We start from the raw sequence: 21,231 nt of genomic DNA, 5'->3' as shown, positions 1-21,231 counted from the left end.
CATCTTCGTCATCATCTATTATATGAAATTTAAAATTAAGAGAATGATACATTTTTAGAAACAGCAATAACTTGCTTTGGTTCTGTAAATAGAATAAAGTATTCACCTTTTTGACCTTTTGATCGTTAAACTAGACTGGGGTTTTACAACATGCCGTTATTGACCATGCCGTGATATAAAACTAGTAGTATTTACTGTGTCAAATCCATGCTTATGATAACAAGGAATTGAAAGTCAGATACTGTGACCCTAAACTAGACTTAAACTACGAGTGAAGTCATGATTCGTGAGACTTTGCTGTTATGAATTGATTCAGTCTACGTTCCGGAACTGTAATGATGGTTCATGGTAACGAAAACAGAAGCTTTCAATGCGAACGTTATTTTGATAAGCTACAATGCATGCATACAATATTGCACGTGTAATTTTATATGAAAACGTTTTGACAGATTAAAACTAAGAGGCAAACGAGATCTGGCCATCTTCCGATTTATTCGAGTTTATTTTTATTTGATTGTATTTGGTTTTCTTTAGTTTTCTCACAGACTCAACGATCTTACCATCAACGTCTTTGCTATTTCCCGTCGAGCCCTTTTCTTGTTCAACAAGAACCGTCAAAACGTCGGAGATATCAGTTCTTATTTTCTTGATACCGGATATCATCGATTTCAAATTATCATCCACTTTCACTGTAAATTGGTTTGTTTGTCCATCTCTGTATTTCAGCTCTCCCTTCAGGTCGCACGTGGCCATATTGAAAACAAACTCTGACCTTTGAACCCCGACTCTTTGAATTCGTCTCGTGATAATTTTATTTCTCCATATATATATATATATATATATATATACAGGATCAACGAGCTTATAGGAGCATGATCTTTTATTACCTGTACAAAATAAAAACAACTCTGTTATAAAAATATTATTTAGTTCGCGTCGCAGGTCTCCCGCCAACACGGTTCGTATTTACATAAACCGGAAGCAGCATTGCTTTTTGTTTTTGTAGCATATTCTTCTGGCTGAATCTTTCGTGTAATGTCAAATCACATGATATATCTTCCCGCAGTTTTACGTTTGTTATATTGCAGATGAGCTGCTGGCGATCAGTAAGTGCGATCTGTTAGACAGGTCAGATGATCCCTTTGCCCTGGAACAGGAACTAGAAGCATTTTTTTGCTCTCGGGTTCTTCAAGGATGGCGGCAAATGATGGAGAGGAGGCTACTGTATCTCTGGTGGACGTGTTAGAGGAAGATGAGGAATTGGAGAATGAAGCCTCCGCTGTCCTCGGTGGCAGTGATTCAGAGAAATGCTCCTATCCAGAGGTGATGCCTGCACGATTTGTTTGTGAAACAGTATAATATTTACAAAACAGTCGGGTTGTAATCCCACGTAGGCAACAGTCTTTCCTAGTTCGTGTTAGCGATCAAATGTATTATGGTTCTTACAAAATGTTTATTGGAGTGTACTGATGCATTAATATCAATGCTTTGATGCTGCCTATACTCGATTTGAAACGAACCTTGTTGTCGTGGTCATCTAAGCTCAGATCAGATAATAGATGCATTTTCAGTGCTGTTAAACATCATAGTAGATGCATTGAATTGTCTAAGTGTCTTGTGAGGTGGAGGATTACATGAATTGATGTTCCTTTTCATCCTAACAGGGATATGTGAAGCGTCAAGCTCTGTATGCCTGTAACACCTGTACACCAAAGGGAGGAGAGCCAGCTGGAATCTGTCTGGCATGTTCTTACAAGTGTCATGAAGGCCATGACCTTTTTGAGTTGTATACTAAGAGGTAAATATTTCCTCCATCGTCTTAATATAGCCACTTTCATTTTATGAAAATGTCTCTAAAGGTATATACGGCAACTCTGACCAGATTTGTCAATACTCTAAAATCAATGTATGGCTTGAACAAGCTTTAATCATTTAGTCCTTTATCTGTTTTTTTAGGAATTTCCGATGTGATTGCGGAAATGACAAATTTGGCGAAATGGAATGCAAGCTGTTTGCAGTAACTAAATTTTTTTAGTACAAATCTATGTGTTTAGTTTTAATTGAAGTGATAGAAACTACAATTGTGGATTTCTGCTATACAGGATAAAGAGAAGTTAAATTCAGGGAACAAATACAGCCACAATTTCTTTGGTTTGTATTGCACATGTGACAGACCCTACCCAGATCCAGAGGATGAGGTAACAAGCTTCAGATTGAATCTTTTGTTATGCAGATTATAGCATCATCATATATTATCGTAGTCATTCTCTGTTTATTATTTTTTGTATAGGTGATATTTGTGATTTCACTGCACTTTAGAGTGCTGTTTAAAAACATTAGTAGTGATGAGAGCTTTTTTATTACAGTAACCAGAATCAGGGTTTGGTATATGAATAAAAAGCCACATGAATTTTCTCCCTTACCAGGTTGCAGATGAGATGATTCAGTGTGTTGTGTGTGAGGACTGGCTTCATGGTCGGGTTAGGTTCAAATCAGATTTCTGACGATAATATGTATTGTAGTATAACACAAACTTTAAAGATGCGCTTAGGCTAGCTAGAGATATGTCTAAAAACCTCTCTGTTTTTCTCTAAGCATTTGGGTCGTGTAGTGCCAGATTGTGTGGAGCTTCAAGAAATGATTTGCGAGACTTGCATGAATAAAGCACATTTCCTTTGGATGTATGCTGCACAAATGGCAGGTAATGTTGTTTTTCTTTTGTTTATATAGTATCTGTAAAAAAAGAGGAATTTACAGAGCATTAATGAAGAATTATTGTTTGATTATTGTTTACATCAGTGCCACCCATAACAAAAGTCAGTCCATGCAAAGCAGAGGAGGATGTAAAGGTGGAGGTGGAACACGATGAAGAAGAGAAGATGATTAAAAATGAAAACCAGAGCAGCCCTGTGGACGAGAAGGTCTCTGCGCTCTATTGAATATGTGCTTGAATTATGCAATTTTTTATGTTAAGTTTAAAATGTTTGTCCCATTTATGACAAGCAAACTCAATTCTAACTCAAAACTATTTTAATGTAAAGAAAAAATGTTCAACAAGCTAAAATACACTGACGAGTTAACATTTAATTTTGATGATTCGCCACTAGATGATGGTAGTGGGCCTTAATATGTTTTTTGCACTTTTTGCTTTAAGAACCTCTCTTTTTGGGTTTAGCTTTCTTTTTCATTGTTTATTCAACCTGGTAAAAAAACTGATTGAGATTTAATTCTCTTTTACAAGAGTGACCTGGCCAAGGCTTCCTTTCTACATTTACATTTATTCATTTGGCAGACGCTTTATCCAAAGTGAGAGAGCATAAAACATTTTGTCAGCACGCTAAACAGTACCGATAGTTAAAAAGGCCCTGTTACTTGGAGGATTAAAGCTGAAGCATGCATGGGAGAGAATAAACAACATATATTTTTTACATTTTAATTTCATCCATTGAATTAATTTAATTTCATCCATTATTTTACATGCAGCAGTTTCGGTTAAACGATAGCCGGGTTTCCATCACCCTGCTTTAATGCGCATTTTGACGTTTCGCATCAGAAAGAAGTGATGGAAACTCCAAATAAAAAAACGGTAGCCTGAGGTGGTTTTGTGAATAATGGGAGATGGAAATGCATTTGCAGAATAAACTCCAAAAAGTCATGCAACTGCACTATGAGACTGCATAACCTGACTAACCAGAGTACTGATCTTGTTAAACAGGATCTGAAATGTTACGGTCATTCTTAAATGCCTGAGCAAAGTCGTCAAAGTATTTCTGTAATTGCCTCCAAGAACTGGAGTGCCTTTCCAAACAGCAGGCATCCACAAAAGCGCCGCATTTATTGTGTCGTTTGCTTGCGCATGTAATTATTATAAATAATAAAAAAAAATATATATTATTATTATATTCAGTTGCTTCACTTACTTTTCTTCCTGATATTTAGTTCGTTTATTCAAGTGACTGTTGACTAGTTGGATGGAAACGGTGCTTAGTCGCAAATGTTTTATACAATTTTCCAATGTTGCGCATAAGCTCAATATGTAACTTTGGATGGAAACCCGGCTAATTCTATAACAAGCTGTATGAACAGTGAAAATTGTTTGTTTTGAAGTTATTTGAATTTGAAAAAATGGCAAATTATTGTGATATTATAATTTTATTGTGTATAGGATCGAAACATGGATGTATTGTTACACCCCATTTAGATAAGGTGAACGAGGTCGCAGACTGTTGACTTTGTCTCTGTCATCAGGTGCAGGTCAATGGGACATCGAGCTGTAAGCGGAAGCACCAGGATGAAATTGAAGGTTCCTCTGAGGCTGTCTCATGCTCGGGTTGTAAGCTGAAAGAGATGAAAGCCTCAGGAAAGAGTCGGACTCAACAGGGTGCTGTGTTTTGGCCTGCAGCATGGCGCACCACACTGTGTATCTGCGCTGACTGCAAGGTACTGCTCAATAAGCATTTTATTTGTACATTGGGAGTCAAACCTATGGCCTTGGTGCAACCAAGTTTGGAACATATCACTGTTTGCTAGAGGTGTCATGGTTAGTACAGCACTTGTATCTGTTCTGTTTGCTTAGATCCTTTTTGCAGACGCCGGAGTGTCTTTCCTCACAGATGAGGCCGACACAGTCCTGGCATATGAAAACAAGGGCAAGTCCACAGAGCAGGCTGAACAACCTGGTCGTGACCCTTTGATGTCAGCCCTAGACAACCTAAATCGTGTTCAGCAGCTGGAGATCATTCATGGTTCGCACATTTAGTTGTACTACTGTAATTTCCTTATCCGGAACCTGTTTGTAAACAAAGATAGTTTTCATTAGATTTTAACTGTTAACTGAAATGAAATGTTTTCTCAGAGTATAATGACATGAAGACAGAACTAAAGGACTTCCTGCAAGGGTTTGCTGCAGAGGGAAAGGTAAGCACTCTATGAGTGTTTAAAGATGTCTTGCGGCAAGATGATTGTTGGTCGGTGTAAAATCTCTTTTCTCATCCAGGTGGTGACACCTGAGGACATTCGGCACTTTTTTGAACAGCAGCAAAGCCGTAAGAGACGAAGAGCCAACGCAGGCCAGTTCTACTGCAGCTAAGCCGTCCAGCCATTTCAAGCATACCAGCTACATCTTGTCGTTTTCCCCCTAGTTTTTTGCAAGAACATCTCTGTACATTTTATAAAATAAAAATGCAGTTTAAATCAGGCTCTTATAACATTGTATGATTTTGTGCATGTATTGAGTGTATATCAGGTTCTTTGTTCCAAAGATATAGTTGCTACAGTTTTTTTGGTTGTCCTGTAATCTCTGGAGTTTGAGATCATGTTGAATGTGGTGATTGCCTCTGTTAGCGTTTGGTGCATTATGGGAAGTAAGATTAAGAAAAGGTTCACGTAAAAGCACTTCTGTAATGCTACAATCAATTCAGAATTGTGTTGTTCTTTATAGAAAGCTTTGAAAGTCGAAATTCACATGACTGCAGACAGTATTAACCTTGGTGAGGTATGTTTATGCTTAAGTCTTCGGTTCTTTAAAAATGTATGTTTAGGAAACAAGCCTAACAGTACTGCAAATTCCCTCACTTCTGTCATATCTGCAAAGCTTTGACGATATTCACATGGTTCAGTTCTGTAATGATAAAAAAATTCTTATATTTTGCCCTTTTAAATTTTTTTTTGTAGTTTCTGTTAATTTTTTGTTTGACCTTATCTTGAAATAAACAAGAATGATAAAATTGTTGACATGTCTTTATTTCTCCATTCAGGTTCAGATTCAGGTGATATGTTACAATAAGGTTGTATTTTTTAGTATTTACTAATGTGGTTAAATTGTTAACATTAGTTAGGATTAATAAATGCTGAAAAACTGCACTGCTCATTGTTAATGCATTTACTAATGTTAGTAAACTACAATTACCTATATTAAAAACAGTCACGTTTGAAGCTTTTTCCTCCTACTTGGCAATACATCAATAGCATAACATCAACAGCAAAGTGTTGCTTATAGCACTTTAGATTTGAAATGCTTGAATGAATAAAAACGACCAATAAACAGACAATGTTATAACTCAAAACTATTTATTTCAAGACATTAGTCACCTAATTGGAGAGCAAAGTTCATAACTACACCGGCCAAAGAAAAGAATAGAAAAATAGACACTTTCCACAACTCCACAAAAGAATGCTTTTCTGTATATGTGCGTGTGTGTATATACACACGCACACACAAAATGTCTCAAATAGATATCGCATGTCTTATATATATTTATAAAAACTTTGCATTTTACATACAACAAAACACCATATTTCTGAGGCCTGTGATCCAAGGTACTAAAAATCTTGAAAAATATTTTTTTTAAAGAAAAAAAAATCAAAATAAACATTATGCACACGAAGCGTTGGCTACAGTATTACAAAGAGACGGTTTTACAGAGGTCTGTAGAAACGGCTTGCATAAGACAAAAGGGTGTGGAGGAAGCCCAGCCTCAGGCAGGGAAGGCACAAAATCGTCTCCTTAAGAGAGATAGCACAAGAGAGAACCTGGAGATCTTGATTTACAAATCTGCAAACAAAACTTCCCCTGCCCTTCACACATCCGAACAAACCTTCCTTCATACAGCCTTTCGGCACTTTGGAGATAAATAACGCAACGCCATGCAAGTATAATACTAAAAGGATAAGGAATGAATGTAAAACAACTGTGAATCTCTATAGATAGAACTTTCAGTCAAAATAAACCAACAGAGGGCACTATTAGACAACAAATCTTACACGCATTACCATCACAAAGGGTTACTAATTACAATTTTAGTGCAATGGGTACCTTCATCTGTACTAGCTTTTACTCGTTGGCATAAGATTTTAAGTACGGTGGCCAAATTCATCCCCTCCGAAATTCAACCCATCATTCTTTAAAGTAATGCAAATATTACATCCCAGAACGTGCCAGTAAGATGTTCATAAGTCCTCCAGGACACTTAATGCATCGAGGAGAGGTCAAATGCATTTCAAATTCATTCTCCAACCCTTACGGTCCCTCTGGCCTGTAACCCCTGAATCGGACTTTACCCAGATGACCGCAAAAAGCATTTGTGATAGAAATGAATTCATCACGAGGTCAGCGTGCATCTCTCAAATGCTAAATAATACCTTCAAACGTGTGCAACTACTTTTACAGCAATCTAAATTAAAACCCTTATGTGAACATGTGACACATTTGATGTTATATAACATGAAATAAATGAGTTATACATGGCCTGAGTAAAGCAGAGGCAATCCAAGGAGTTTTAACAAACCGCCCCTTTAGATTAAGGCATGGCCGGGTCTATACGGGTCTTTGTTGTAGCCTTTACGGGGATCGGCATCGACGTCAAGAAATGATATTCTCAGCTGGCAGAAAAACCTTAAGAGTAGCAGCAGTGGGCCTAAATATCCATCTGTCGATTTTGGGTCATGGCTATGCAGCCGTGCGATTCGCTAAAACGACATGACAGACTTTCAAATCTCCTCCCGGCTGCCTCGGAGGGAAGTGCTGGTGCCAATTACGTGATACTTGTAGTTATAGGTAATGCAATAGGCTGGAAAATCAAAACTAGTATGCAATAAGGAAGAATGTCATACTGAGGGTTTTCCCTCAACAGACCACAGCTGACCCAGTTCAAAATAACATCAGTATATGAGGATGTGGCAGGCGCCTAATACTGAGCTACAAAGTAAAACACTGAGAAACAGAATGACTGGAGAAAGAGCTTTAGACCGAGTTTCTGACATGAAAAGAAGAACGTGAGCTGCCCGTAAAACAGATTGAGTTTTCACTGTCACGCTGATGTGAAGTCTGCTGGATCAAGGTCAAAAGGTTTCTGTGACTACGCCGCATACTCGTGTCTTTCAAAAGAATTTAAGGTAAACTATCTATTTATGAAGCAAGGGTGAGATAATAAATAAGTTCACCCTGCTTTTTTTAGCCGTGGAACATGAATAAGGTCAGGGAAGTAGGCCGCATTACATGAGATTCAATGCATTTAAAGAGAGCCAAGGAATACAAATCATACAGCTTTTCATTTTATTTATATGCCGAGTAACGCATTTGCATCAGGGACTAAAAATCATTGTATGTGAGCAGCCTGTGGGGCATTCACCAATCTCCAGAACTACATCCCTGACATTCAGAGGATCTAAAGCGTTCGCATTAAAAGCCTTGTATGGATCTCGATCAGTTTCAGATGACCCTCTGAGATCAGATCTAATTATGGATCTGACCCTCTTAAGCTGCAGAGGATCACACACTATAGCTGTAGGGTTCATGACACCATTGGGTTTGACGGGTTGCAACAGGAGCCAGTGTTACAGGTGCAGGACATGTTTACAGAAGTGCCGCCACAGCTAATAGTTCTGAACAAAGTTCACGGGTAGATGGAGAATAATCGCTTCCTGTCATTAATAATACGAACGTCAATTGTAGATTTGTAACCACAAATGATTCTTCAAGATGTGGCGGATAAATTTCGTCAGCTACAGCCATCGCTCCTCAAATTCCCCTAGAAAACTCTTTATTTGACCATTTTGACTGTGCGGTTATGTTGATTCTTCAATCGAATAACACGGCAAGACCTCATGGAAATAGAAGCGAAAAAGTGGAGAAAATTAGATTTCCAGCTGTTGGCTCCGGTCCCTGGATGGTAATGTTTAAGGTGAAACTCGAGAGGTCTGAATAATTTGAAAGGAATATAAAGGAGGAGAAAGGGAAAATCGAATGGACTGCGAAGAACATGGTCAGAGGAAGAGACCGTGCAGAAAGAATCTCTCTCTCTCTCTCTCTGGCACAGGAGACCTTGCGCGATTCAAGATGGAGGTCATGAGGCCATCGCTGCAGATACAGCAGTTTAACCCCCCATGATCCACTTGGCAAATCTTAAGGCCATTTCTGCTGCTCAAAGTGCCTGGGGTATGGAGAATAATACATGACAAGGATGATAAATGGGCCTTCTATGCTGAAGCAAACAATCTGAACCCAACTGTTAATTCAACCTAACAACCCAACAAACTCCTAGGCTTGCATACTTGAATATAAAAAAATCAGACCAAAAATAATTCAGACATTCTCAGTATTTTTGTGCTTTCAAACCGACAAAAGGCTTCCTGTGCTCCAACTAAACATGGGATGAATGTGGCTGATGATTGAATATTCAACAGAAGTCACTCCTGGTCCTTATATAACCGTATATAACTGAAGTGTGTGAGAATACAGTACCATGACGTATTGTTCATTAGCTTAAGCCTGCATATTTGATGTGTCAGCATCATCTGAGAAATAATCTTATTGTACAAGAAGAAAAAGCTAATCAATATTAAAATAAATGTTTTTGCACAGTTGAAAAAAAGATTAAAACAGCAGTGCAGCAGTGTGTGATATTGTATTGTGAAGTGTTATCTAACAAACCGTAAAATAAAGAAAACAAATCCCTTGAAATACTTATCCTTAATGCTTCTCTTTTTTTGCAAGGCCTGTTTTTGACATCATAATTGTTGGTCACCTGCTCACTCATTCGCTAATACAGAACAGCAATTTAATTCTTGCCTTGTGGACCGCTGGCATCCAGAGGACTGAGGACACAGATCGGTTTGATTGAGCTTGATTGAACAGGAGGCTGACAATAATCAACCCACCAAGATCAAGACAGGAAGTGAAGCATCTTTGAGGAACTGCAGTCTTGAACAAAGACAACCTGAATGAAAGCAGGGGGCATTTTCGTTATAGTGGACAGATGGTTTTTAAGTTAAATACACACAGGAATGACTCCAGATCTGGGTTGTGGAACAATAAAACACCGTTCAATGTGATGACACATCTGAGCTATTGTTATGCTTGACACAGGAGACAGGAGTTTTTATTTGTTTTCCCTTTTATGTTCCATCTAGGTTCTTAAATTGCGCAAGATAATGTAAAAGCCAGGGAATGGCACGGATTACGCAAGCTATTACTGCCGCTCTTTTCTCCAAAGGAAAGGGGGGAGAGGGGTGTTGTCGAGGACTAGACAAATTAATGAGTTTGTAACTTATTGTCTTCATATTTTCCAATTTACTTCTGAGGAAAGATAAATGTGTGCATCTAAATAAATATATAATTCTCCAGTCATCCTTGTTGGCTCGTGTCGGGCGAATGACAGTAAAAGAAACCTACTGTGATTTTTGTCCACAAATATGCAGATCTGGAGTTCCCAGAAAGCAAAATCTGTTCAGGTCTTGATTGTCAAGGACCATACAGCGGATGAGGTGGAGGGGAAGAGGATTTATCATATTTAAAGCTGTTTAAGTGGAATTTAAAGTCTTGTTCAAGCAGCAGATTATTCCTTGCTTTTCACGCTGCACACAACCAAACCAAGCTCTCCTCATACTCAGGAGTTTAACACCCATCTGGAGCAGTTGATGTGACATCAGCCTTTAACCTGTTAAAAGGAAGCCACCCACATTGCTTACAACGTTCATCGCTTCAAGATACCGTGGCCCCTTCAAAGAACACAAAGTGCAGGACTGCTGGTGCCTCACCTGTTAGCTTATACTTCTATATCAGTCCATAATCTCTGTTATCACCGCCCCCTTTTTTTAACCAAGGGTCAGAGAGCAGACTTCCTATAAGGGTAGTCGGGTTTGTTGGGTGACCTGCGGTCTCGTGCACCCAACGCTCCCTCTTCCCCAGTCCCTATGTTTCCTCCTAAAACCAGCCCCATTCCCTCTGGAGCCGGCCGGCGGTTCGTTGGCCACTCCTCATATTGTTTGGAAGAAGGGCCGAGTCCACAGGTGAGATCTGTTTCGTTTGTGGGTCGTGACCTCTGCACACCCTCTGCAACAACGACCCCTTGTGAGACAATCGCCAAGTCTAGTCTCTGTGGAGGCTGTTCTAGCACATCCAGACGGAGGGAGTCTGAAGCCTCAGAGTATGGCGGAGGTGGTGGGCCACTGCCCGCCTGACGGCTGTGGATGTAAAGGTCCGGTCCACTGTAGGGAGGCACGTGGCGGCCTTGGAACTCATAGAGATCAGGATAGTCAGGCTGCAGGCCTTCTGGCTTGGGCTCGGCGGCGTGCCGCTTGCGTGAGGAGTGCGGGTGGCGGCTGGAGTAGCTGTGGGACATGGGCGGAGCGATGGAGAGGTGGAGGTGGGGTTCGTGACTCTCCACCTCCATGGAGACCTCCGGAAGGCGCCGCTCCTTCAGGCTCATTGCAGACACTCCCATGGCAATGTCTGGCATGAACTCATTGATAACGGGTTCCATGTTCTGCTGGAATAATTCAAATTCAAAAACAATCATTACCATCATCCCAAGGCAAAGTTCACAGCTCAAATGTAAACATTAGAATATAAAAACAAGTATCACCAGTTGCTTGTCTGGATGGAGATTTCTTCCTCCCTGCGCATTGGTGCAGTCTGGGGGCAATGGCTTTGTTCCTGGTGGGTACACTGGGCTACCCATTTTGGAAGAGGGTTGTCTATGGAGGAGTGCGTGATTGCAGGGGTAGGAGAAAGATCTGGAAGGAGGCTGGCTGGGAACCCGTGGTCTCCAACCTGCTTTAAGCTGCTGCTGGCTGTGGCCCGGGGTGGTAGGGGGATGGTAGGGTGGAGGTGGTGGGGGCAGAGGAGGGCGGAAGCCCACCAGCGTCTCCAGGTCAGTGAACATGCTCTCAACGGCTGGTGTACTGTTGACCCGGCAGCGACTCGACTGGCGCAGAGCCATGACAGGACTCTCATCTCCAAAACGCTCCTCAGGAAAGAACTTATGTGGGTTCTGAAACAAGACGATTCAAAAATTGGAATTGGCTGACTTAAAAACAATTTATTAAATGCATTTAAAATACTAATTTTTTAAATAAAGCTAAAACCCTTATTGAAAAGGAGCTTAAATGCATCAGAGGCTGGGTAAAACTAACTGATGATCTAAGTTAGTGAGGTCTGTAGTAGCCATAGCAACAGGTATCATCATCCAGGCAAACAGGATGTGCCAAGTTACCTGTAGGAGTTCTGCAGCCCCATCAGGGAGTCCGAACTCTCGGAGCACACGGATCTGCAGCTCGTAGCTGACTGTGGCACCCTCACCACAGTTCAGAGCGTATGCTCGTTGCACCTGGTCCGTGTGACGCAGCTCCTGCAACCTACGGATCATTTCCTTCACTACTGCCAACCTGGGCACTGCAGGACAAAAACAAGAAAACAGATGACTTCAGTTAGAGAAACACGTGCATTCGTATGAATAGGTACATACATTATTATAAAGTTAACAAACATTATTCATACAAAAGTGAAAGCATATCAACACATACAGAAAGGTTTTTTTAACAAAGCTGAATGTTTTGTTTAACACCCACTGCATCACAAGTTTGCCAACAAGCAAGGTCAATGTTCCCACTCACAATATATATCATCACTACATCACTGTAGTGCATCTCGCAAGACCAATCAACTTAAATTGAGAAAGTATTTTCAAATGATCTCTTTTACGGGAATCACAATGTTTTTATGGCATTCATCCATTTTGCTTCTGCTAAATATTTTTCTATATAGACTTGATATAACAATAACCATAGCAATATAATTTACAAAAACAATTAACAAAGTGCAAATCAGAATATGACGTATTTGTTCCACAGTGTGAGGGTCTTGGAACTGTAGACTGGCTGAACAATGCATCGTGACATTGCATGAATGAGCACTTAACCCACCTGGTATCTCATTAGCAACCACAGACGGTGGAGCTGTTTGGCTGCCAACCATTTGCTGGTGGTTGATCATGTGACAGCACTGGGGGACGGCATTGTTGACCATGTAGAGCGTGTCGGGAACGTTGGACATGCGCACCATGCGCAGCCTGACCAGATCGGTCTGCTCTACCATCATCTCTTCCAGAGCCGCCTAACACACAGTCATAAAGAGAGCTTAGACTGACCAAGTCGCATAATGAAATCTAAATTATTAACTGCCCTCGGTTCCTTCTAAAAATTGGTTTCCATTACATTTGACACCATAACCTTATAAGTATAAATTGTTATAAAGTGCTATAAAAATATACATCTTGTAGAATGAAATGTTGATAGTTCTACAAATACCCTTTCGCCTTTTGTTAACTATACAAAATAATGATACGAAGGTTGACACCATAAGATGTTCCTATGTAATAAAAAAGATGTTCGAATAAAGGAAACAAATGGACTAAATGATTTAAGTTACGGTCTACTTGTTTGTCTTCAGAGATATGGCAATGCAAACAACACATAACAAACAGTTGGTGTCATCTATTCAATTTTAGTCATTATTTAAATGAATTCGAGACACAGATGACACCTGTTTTGCAGAATGACCTTACTGTGTCTATATTGGTTGAGGAACAACTGTGTAAGGTCTCCTCTTTGTTTTAAGACAAGCGTTATTCAGACACCCCGCTGTGTGTGAGGTGAGCTGGTGGAGCCTACCTTGGCCTCCTCCACATAAGGCGAAAAGAGCCGTGGGCGGACATAAATGCCAGCGCTCTTCTGCCGGAGCCAGGAGTTTGCTTTGCCTCCCTCTGCTGTGGGCAGCATATCAGAGGGAGGGGTGCTGATCAGACCCCTCTTCATCTGTTGCAACGAAATGAATAAAACTTACTTGGTTTGAGATGGTGTGACAATAGATATACATTTCTTGGCTACTTACAAGACTTAAGGTGACATTTAATGATGCTACACCTGAATTTATATTAGAAACGAAAGTTAAGGTGTGTTGCACTGATGATTTGGTCATCTACACTTGTGTAGTAGAACAAAGATGTAAATAACTGCTGTAGAGCAGTTTGTCTGTTTAGGGCTACTGTAGAAACAACATGGCGCATTCTATGCAAGGGGACCCAAAGTGTATGTAGATAGAAATAGCTCATAAGGGGATAAAAACATAACGCTTTATTATGTAAGGTCTTTGTTCACCTCCGAAGACAGAGTTATCTATATTATATTGCATTTCTGTCAATATATCCTCCAAAAAAACACACACAGCACCTTTCAAGCTCCACAGCTAATTCATTAGAATTACAGGGAAAAGAAAGACCTGTGTATTCTAAAACAAATGACCTTTTGTGACAAAAGAGAAGTTTCAAAAACACTAAGGTGAAGAAAATAATTACAAGATATGTGAACTCTTTCCAGGAAACCACACAAACTCACAGTGTCAGAGAGGACTTCGCTGTTAGCGGGTAATATGTGCTCCGTTCGGACAAAAGGAAGCAGCGGAGAGAGAATCTCTTTGAGCTCCTCCAGGTCCAGATCCCTTCTTTTCACACCACGTTTATTCACACTATGCGCAGTGCCAGACAGCAGGTTAGGCTCTGAGGGAAACGCATAAACACACAAACAGTCAGTCACGCACACAGGCAGGCATCTAGATTCACACGCACACGTTAACCTGGAAAGTTCTCAGAGGAAAAGAGTCCAACTTTCTAACCCCACACTATAGATTAGACAAAGATGGGTGGGGGTGTGTGTGCTTCCAGAGGATTAGCACTATCAACATGCAGCTCTGCTTACGGCTGCGTTGCCCTTGAGCGGGGAATTTAAGCTCAGGGATGCTGCACTGAAAGCAATCCTAAAATCTAAACCTCGGCCAACAAATCTGGATCATAAGTAAACTAATCATACATACATTTGGATCATATCCATGTACATAAACTAAACCGCTCTTAATGCCAAAAGGAACGTGTGATACTGCTCCGCTACATCCATTAAAAATGTGTTTGGTGGGAAAACCAATCAGAGATCATGTTTGTGGTTTGGCAACAGCGGTAAACGTTCAAGATAGTGTTAGTCGGTGGTATATTTGATTCTGTTGGGTACACAGAGCATTTGGGGGCCGCGTCTGGGGCTGCCAGCCATATGCTACGGTTCTGTATTGCAGAACACTTGGCCTGATTTCTCAGCGCTGAGCCAGTCAAAGTCATTACTACACATTAGGAGGATTGGGAAATAAATCATTAGACTGCCGTGAATCTGATTGCACAGCAAGAGGAGAAAACAGGGACAGTCAGTGCAACAAAACGTCCGGCTCAGGAAATGTTTGCATTAAATGGATGAGAATGTATGTGTAAGGGTGTTAAAAGACAATGAAAAAAAAAAACACATGGATGGCGGAACTTAATAACGTTCAATATGATTATAATTGTATTTAATGCATAACAGAGGCCGTCTAAGATTACACACTTTCACAGACAAACATGTGAGACTAAATGAACAATTGTGCAGTATTTAAATTAAAGCTTATGGAGACAGGGTTTCTGCCCATTTGAGTAATAAGCAGCTCAGTTGTATCTGGAACATTTAAAGTGATTGTTCACCCAAAAATCTAAATTCTGTCATCATTTACTCCCCCTCCCGTCAATCCAAACCTGTATGACTTCCTTCCGCAGAACACAAAAGAAGAAATTTTGAAGAAAGTTGTTAAATCGCCCCCATTGACTTTTGCATTGGTTTTGTATCCATACATTAGAAGTGAATGGGCACCAGTGCTACTTTCTTCAAAATATCTTCATATTTCATCCGCAGAAATTCTTCTGCGGATGAAAGTCATGAAGGTTTTATAATGATCAATGATCATTTTAATGAACCTGCACAAAATCACATCAATTATTCGTTCATGATGATAAGCCTCAATGACATAAAAGCTGGAGTTTTGTGGCTTTTAGTAAATGTGTTAGCTTTTATGATATCTTTATAGCCTAATGCTAAACTTGTAGTGAGCACTTAACATTTACAGTATCTCTCTCTCTCTTCAGAGTATAAAGAACAAAAATACTGACTCATGGCTGACTCATACCACGCTGACTCATTTTGTCCAATGTAATGTGGATGTCCCTTCGCCCGAATACCACCTACTTCTAACTACAATACCAAGTAGCAAATAATTTTCATGGCTGTGTGTGTGATGTAAACCAAAGGCTATTGGGTATGTAAAAAGGGACATGCACAGATGTGTGGTACCTCTATCTGCCATCCTCTTGATAAGCTGGTGTTCACCCCACTTGACCACATACTTCAGTATGTCCTGCTCACTGGCCTGCGTACAGAACAACAACAGCACTTGTTAATATTACTGAACTCAGCTAGTATTGCTAGACTAAGCCCAGGTGTATGTAAATGGAAAAACATTGTATTTAATACAAGAGCAGGCATAACAAAAAAGGGTTAAAGTACGGAAGCAGGTCTTGCAGATGTCAGGTGAAACCAGAGCAAAATGATTCTACTACTATATCATCAACAATTTGGAATATTGCGCAGCCGAAATCTCATTTCATTAAAAAGTCAGGAGCCAGCCCAGGTTTAAAGGAAATAGATTAACCCTTGACTTCAGCTAAATGACACGTTTTAATATGCAGCCAGTGTGGTCGATTTTATGTCTGAAAAATTTCACAGATGGCTTTAAGGCTGGTACACCCTGACCCAAAAATCTCTGGTGGTTGGGGTTTGTAGGAGCAGATTTCTAACCCTTTTCGGTGTTTATTTGGGCAGTGTTACAATAATTGTGTTCCAAAACCTTGAGAGCTGGCATGTTCTACATACTATAGGCAGCAACCACACACGAGAGTTTGTTTTGGTTCCAAGTGTTTTTCTCACCAGGGATGCGTGCAATGCTGCCTTAAAATGTTGTGAAACATTTGTTTTCATTTCATTTGTTTTAGCAAAATCCTAACTTTAGGACATTAATGATGTCATTTGTTGGTATGTGTGTAAATTAGCCACAAGGTTTCCCTGTTAGAGTACGAACTGAAAATCCCCCCAAAAGAGTGAGAAGACACTTGGCATCAATATTTCTCGTTGCTGTATTGACATTAATCTCCTTGCAAAGTCAGGCTCGAAGTGCTGAATCAATCAGTTAATCCCCCTTTTTGACAGAGAGTATATCAGTCAAATCAACTCTATTCCCTTCATGTTTGTGTTTACAAGTTCATAATCACCAGAGGCATTTGATAATTTCAACAAGTTTGACTCCGGGCTACTGAAGTATCGTAAATGTTGAAGCATATGGAAGTGTGGAGGCACTAGCAGACTTCTCTGCGTCAGGCCAGATGTGGTTGCAGCTCTCACTAAAAGCTCACAGGGAGAGTTGGATGGGGTCATCTGATATAGATGACTCATTCATCCAAAAACAAAAAAAGGTGACCTTTAAGAGAAGAGAACCCCGATCAGCAGAGATTGATCAACAGACTGATACTGACACTGTTGCCTGAAATAGAGAGGGCTGAAGGGCCTGCAATGATTTACGGATTGAAATAAATACAAATGTCCCAATAGTGCAATATGAGCTGGTTACCTTGAATAACCCCATCTGTGTTTCCGAAGAGAAAATAAGCTTGAGCTTAAGATCAAACGTACAGCACTCCGTTGTTTGAAATATTGAGTAGAAATGTAATTTAATTTAATTAGACCGTGAGGTTGTTGACATGTAGAACAAAATCGACCAAAGATCAGCTTATAAAAATCTGACAAAGCAAGAATGTCTTGAGAAATGAGTCCCAATGTTGTTTGTCAACATCAGACCTGCAAACTCGAAAGAGAAAACTTTGTCACACCAGCCACAATTTGCTGGTCAAAATATATTTCTTCACACCAGCCACAAAAATCTTTTTGCCTCCATATGGATGGAGCAGCAGTTAATCACATGACATATGAACTAGGTGAAGCTTTTAGGCAAATGAGACCCGTCCTGCTGGCATAATGAGTCGGAATGATTTTGGTAGAATTTTGGAGAAGTACACATTGCCCTGGTCTCGCGATCCCAATGCTTTAAATCGTAATAAGACATAAAAAAAATCTTATTCCCATCTTTCTAATTCTTTACTAATACAAAGGATGCGTGTCTATCTGAAGCAAAGTGCTGTCTGCTGCTTTGGTTTTGGTTTTAAAACATGCAGGATAGAGAAAATAATGTGCAAGAATGATGTTAAAAGTGTTCTTAGGAGAGATAAAGTGCAAGACCTGATTGATCAGAGTTATAAGAGCTAAAAAAAGTTATTAAGAGCTTTCATAAAAGAGAAAGTTAAAAAAACTGATACAAGAAATACAAAGTTAATCCACGAGACGATATATTAATGTATTATGAAGTGAATTGATCGGTCTCTTAAATAATTATTAAATATCATCTGTAAGCTACAGCTTCAGCCACTAAAACTTCGGACGAATATCAATCGCACCTAAGGGCAGAGCTCTAGAAGTGGGAATTTGCAACTTTATGTTACTGTTGGAGATTGAGAACTATATCTCATTACACATCCGTTTCGATCAGGCGAACTGAAAAGTATATTACAATGCCATTGTCTCTATCCGAGATGACACATTGCTTTCGTCCCTTTCTGCTTTTCACGGCGCAAAAATTACATTTCAATATTCAATATACAATATTCAAAATGTGACACAAGGACTTGCATTTTATAAATCACCAAGGACCCCTTTCCATAGTAAAAACTTTTCGGATCTATACGATTCACAAGAATGGCATATTTGGATTAAAAACCTAAAATCAGCTAGTTTGCATGTATGCAACATTATTCTAAATATATTTTTGTGTTCCGTTGAAGAAAGAAAAGCCATACAGTTTTGGAAGTGACTGAATTTAACTGAAAAATAAATGTTAAGAAATAGCACTGCTGAACCTCTGTAAAGGTGTGCGTTGTGGATTTATACTACAAGAAAAGAGAGGATCCTTGCAAAATGGAATGCGGCACAATAATTGTTTACCTCGATTATCTTGTTTTTGTAATTGAAGAAAGCCAAAATTGACGATTACGATTAATTTGCGATTAATTGCACAGCCCTAAATCAGGCAGTGTGTTAGATTATTTATATAAATACACAAAGAATCACACTGGGAAATGACTCATGTCGGTGTACAGTCACCTGCAGATAATCGGACTGAATGGCTGCCAGCAGGTGCTCCTTGGTAAGCTCGTACAGGACATCAGAGGTCATGACCTGGCTGAAATCTTCACACAGGAAGTGCATGGCCTGTCGATGAACCCATTTAGAGCCGTAGGGTTGTGAGCTCCACTTTAAAATGGCCACAACAGAGTCCAGCGAGATGCTCTCTGCCACAATGTCTTCACAGCCTAACAGAAACAAACAATGACATCAGGTTATATTTTTGGATAGGGTTTATAACAAATGTGGGTGGTCCAGAGTTCTTGGAACAGAGAACCACTCCACCTGCTCAAGATTATCCCAACTGTACTCGAAAATACTTGAACATGTAAAATAGAGTCCTTAAACACTTCAAGAATTTCTTCAAACACATTATATGCAGATAAGTGTAACATTGACATTGAAATGCATACATTTCCATTCCCAAGTGAAAATTGATGAATAATTTATCCATTGATTCTGAACAAAAAGAGCTTTTATGCTGCTTTCACAACTGTGACCGGAATCGCAGATTTCGTCTTATTCATTCGATACTTTCATTTCTCTGCTTTTCAAACATTAAAAGACAATGTCAAAATGGATTGAGTGCTTTTTAATCAGTAATCGTCCCCATTTGTGTTCTACGTTTCATGATACAAAGACCCCAAGAGCAGTGAAGAATGTAATAGCAATCCAAATCAAGTACACGTCTAGAGTGTGAGCTTGTTTCCCACCCCTCAAGCATCACAATTTCACAAGTTACATTTAATTTCAGCAATATTATCCATTATTATTCTCCATTAGCGGGTAAGATCAGCAGTTTCAGTATAATGGTTTAATTTTCAGCCCGTTCCTCACGCAACACTTTCGGATCACCGCAGAATACTTAAAATATATTTGCAAAAACACTATCTACTTTTATTTGAAAGAAAACTGCATTCTCAGATATTCCGGGCATCCTAACAACCCTATAGGTGTTTATGGAAGAGATCGATTAATTTGACATTCGGTTACGTGTGATATTTAACTGAATGACATATCAGAGCACAAGTGTGTGAACAAAAAAACCCAATACCTATAAAATACATTAAAGCTATATCTTTATTTATTCATTTCTGCGTATTGCCTTTGAAATGTAAAGGTGTATTGTTGAAGTCTGAGATATTATGATATTGTCTTCTCTTCCATGATGGGGCACCGTCTAGCCTGAGGGTGGCAGCTCTTATGTCTCCACCTCCTGAAAACTCAAGAAGATTAAGAGCAGCGGTGCATCTGTTAGCCTGCATGACTATAAACGGCAACGAAATGTCAAAGCATTCACCCATAAACCCGTCCCTGTAAATTATAATCCCCGCTCGCCCTGAGTTGCAAACTTGTCGTTTTCATACAGCCTCATATTAGTCCCTCTGGAGAATGTCACCAAGCATCCAGAATGCTCATCATTCATTATCGACTTTGAAATAAATGTGTACATTGTTCACGTCGAGCATGAATACCGGGCAACTGATCAATGCGAGTTAATGAAAGTTAATGATTAGGTGCGAGTAGAATTTACACCACCAGGCTGACTGTATAATTTACATAATGTAGTTAATAAATACTCAAACCTGAGATGAACACAGTCTAACATTAGACACGCAATGCTAAAAACTAAACTCTACAGTGAAAGGGTACATTTATATTACTTGGTTCATGTTTTGGGATTAAATGGTATTCTTAAAATTATTGGAATATGTAGCGTTACAGATTCTGGTCAAACATTGTGTGTGCTAACCTTGGTGGTGATGTAAGTGAAGCATTCTAAGCATCATACAAAAGCAGATAGCTGTGCTTCTTTATTATCACTATAAGTTACCATTCTAAGGCGACGAAATGTAAAGAGATAAATTTATATTTAAATGGGGTTTGAGCCCAGTATAAACAGATGGAGTAAAACTCTACCCAGTGACTACTTGGAAGACAACTAATAATTTAATTTAATTTGATTACTTAAATGTAATTTACTTTTTTTCTTTAATTCAGTTTTTTAGGACTCTAATTATTAGGATTTTATAAGCTCGTATAGGCTACATATTTTAAGCCCAGGCAGAGACTTGCCAAAGCAAACAAATGTTCATCATGTCACTTCTTGCAGCCGCTAAACGATCAAGTCAGGGTTGGCAGCGCATCTGCAAATACAGAAATATTACAGATCATAACGTTAGGAATGTGGAACACATATGCCTGTTTTAGCTACATTAAATATTGGATTTGACAGTTTGTTTAATACATTCTTTATTCTTTAAAATATAGGCTATTACATATGCCGTTTCTTGCCCATTCTTGGTTTTAGAATAGACG

The 21,231-nt window shown here is 39.5% G+C and overlaps 2 protein-coding genes across 3 annotated transcripts in view; one reads left to right on the top strand and one right to left on the bottom strand.

Moving 5' to 3' along the window:
- Window positions 1-952: 952 nt before the first annotated feature.
- On the top strand, window positions 953-5,744 carry ubr7 (ubiquitin protein ligase E3 component n-recognin 7). Of its 2 annotated transcripts, XM_079475110.1 has the most exons (12): window positions 953-1,106; window positions 1,194-1,323; window positions 1,665-1,798; window positions 1,957-2,017; window positions 2,103-2,198; window positions 2,427-2,480; window positions 2,596-2,701; window positions 2,800-2,921; window positions 4,249-4,440; window positions 4,577-4,745; window positions 4,856-4,917; window positions 4,997-5,731. In XM_079475110.1, the coding sequence occupies exons 2-12, from the start codon at window positions 1,195-1,197 to the stop codon at window positions 5,087-5,089; spliced, it is 1,218 nt and encodes a 405-aa protein (XP_079331236.1). In that variant the 5' UTR covers window positions 953-1,106; window position 1,194; the 3' UTR covers window positions 5,090-5,731. The 2 variants fall into 2 exon arrangements, with proteins under 2 accessions (XP_079331236.1, XP_079331235.1); XM_079475109.1 differs by having other exon boundaries at window positions 953-1,323; window positions 4,997-5,744.
- A 3,648-nt stretch (window positions 5,745-9,392) lies between these two features.
- btbd7 (BTB (POZ) domain containing 7) overlaps window positions 9,393-21,231 on the bottom strand; it is a 44,171-nt gene continuing 32,332 nt past the window's right edge. Inside the window, exons 4-11 of the mRNA XM_079475108.1 lie at window positions 18,892-19,100; window positions 15,979-16,054; window positions 14,173-14,333; window positions 13,450-13,593; window positions 12,703-12,892; window positions 11,994-12,172; window positions 11,364-11,771; window positions 9,393-11,267 (exon numbers count right to left, since the gene is read on the bottom strand). Coding sequence (XP_079331234.1) covers window positions 10,605-11,267; window positions 11,364-11,771; window positions 11,994-12,172; window positions 12,703-12,892; window positions 13,450-13,593; window positions 14,173-14,333; window positions 15,979-16,054; window positions 18,892-19,100 — 2,030 coding nt within the window. The 3' untranslated portion in view covers window positions 9,393-10,604. The remainder of the gene's footprint in view (window positions 11,268-11,363; window positions 11,772-11,993; window positions 12,173-12,702; window positions 12,893-13,449; window positions 13,594-14,172; window positions 14,334-15,978; window positions 16,055-18,891; window positions 19,101-21,231) is intronic.

The sequence above is a fragment of the Barbatula barbatula genome (assembly GCF_947034865.1).
Source record: "Barbatula barbatula genome assembly, chromosome: 15".
Lineage (NCBI taxonomy): Eukaryota > Metazoa > Chordata > Actinopteri > Cypriniformes > Nemacheilidae > Barbatula > Barbatula barbatula.
This window is presented reverse-complemented; position numbering and strand designations above follow the sequence as displayed.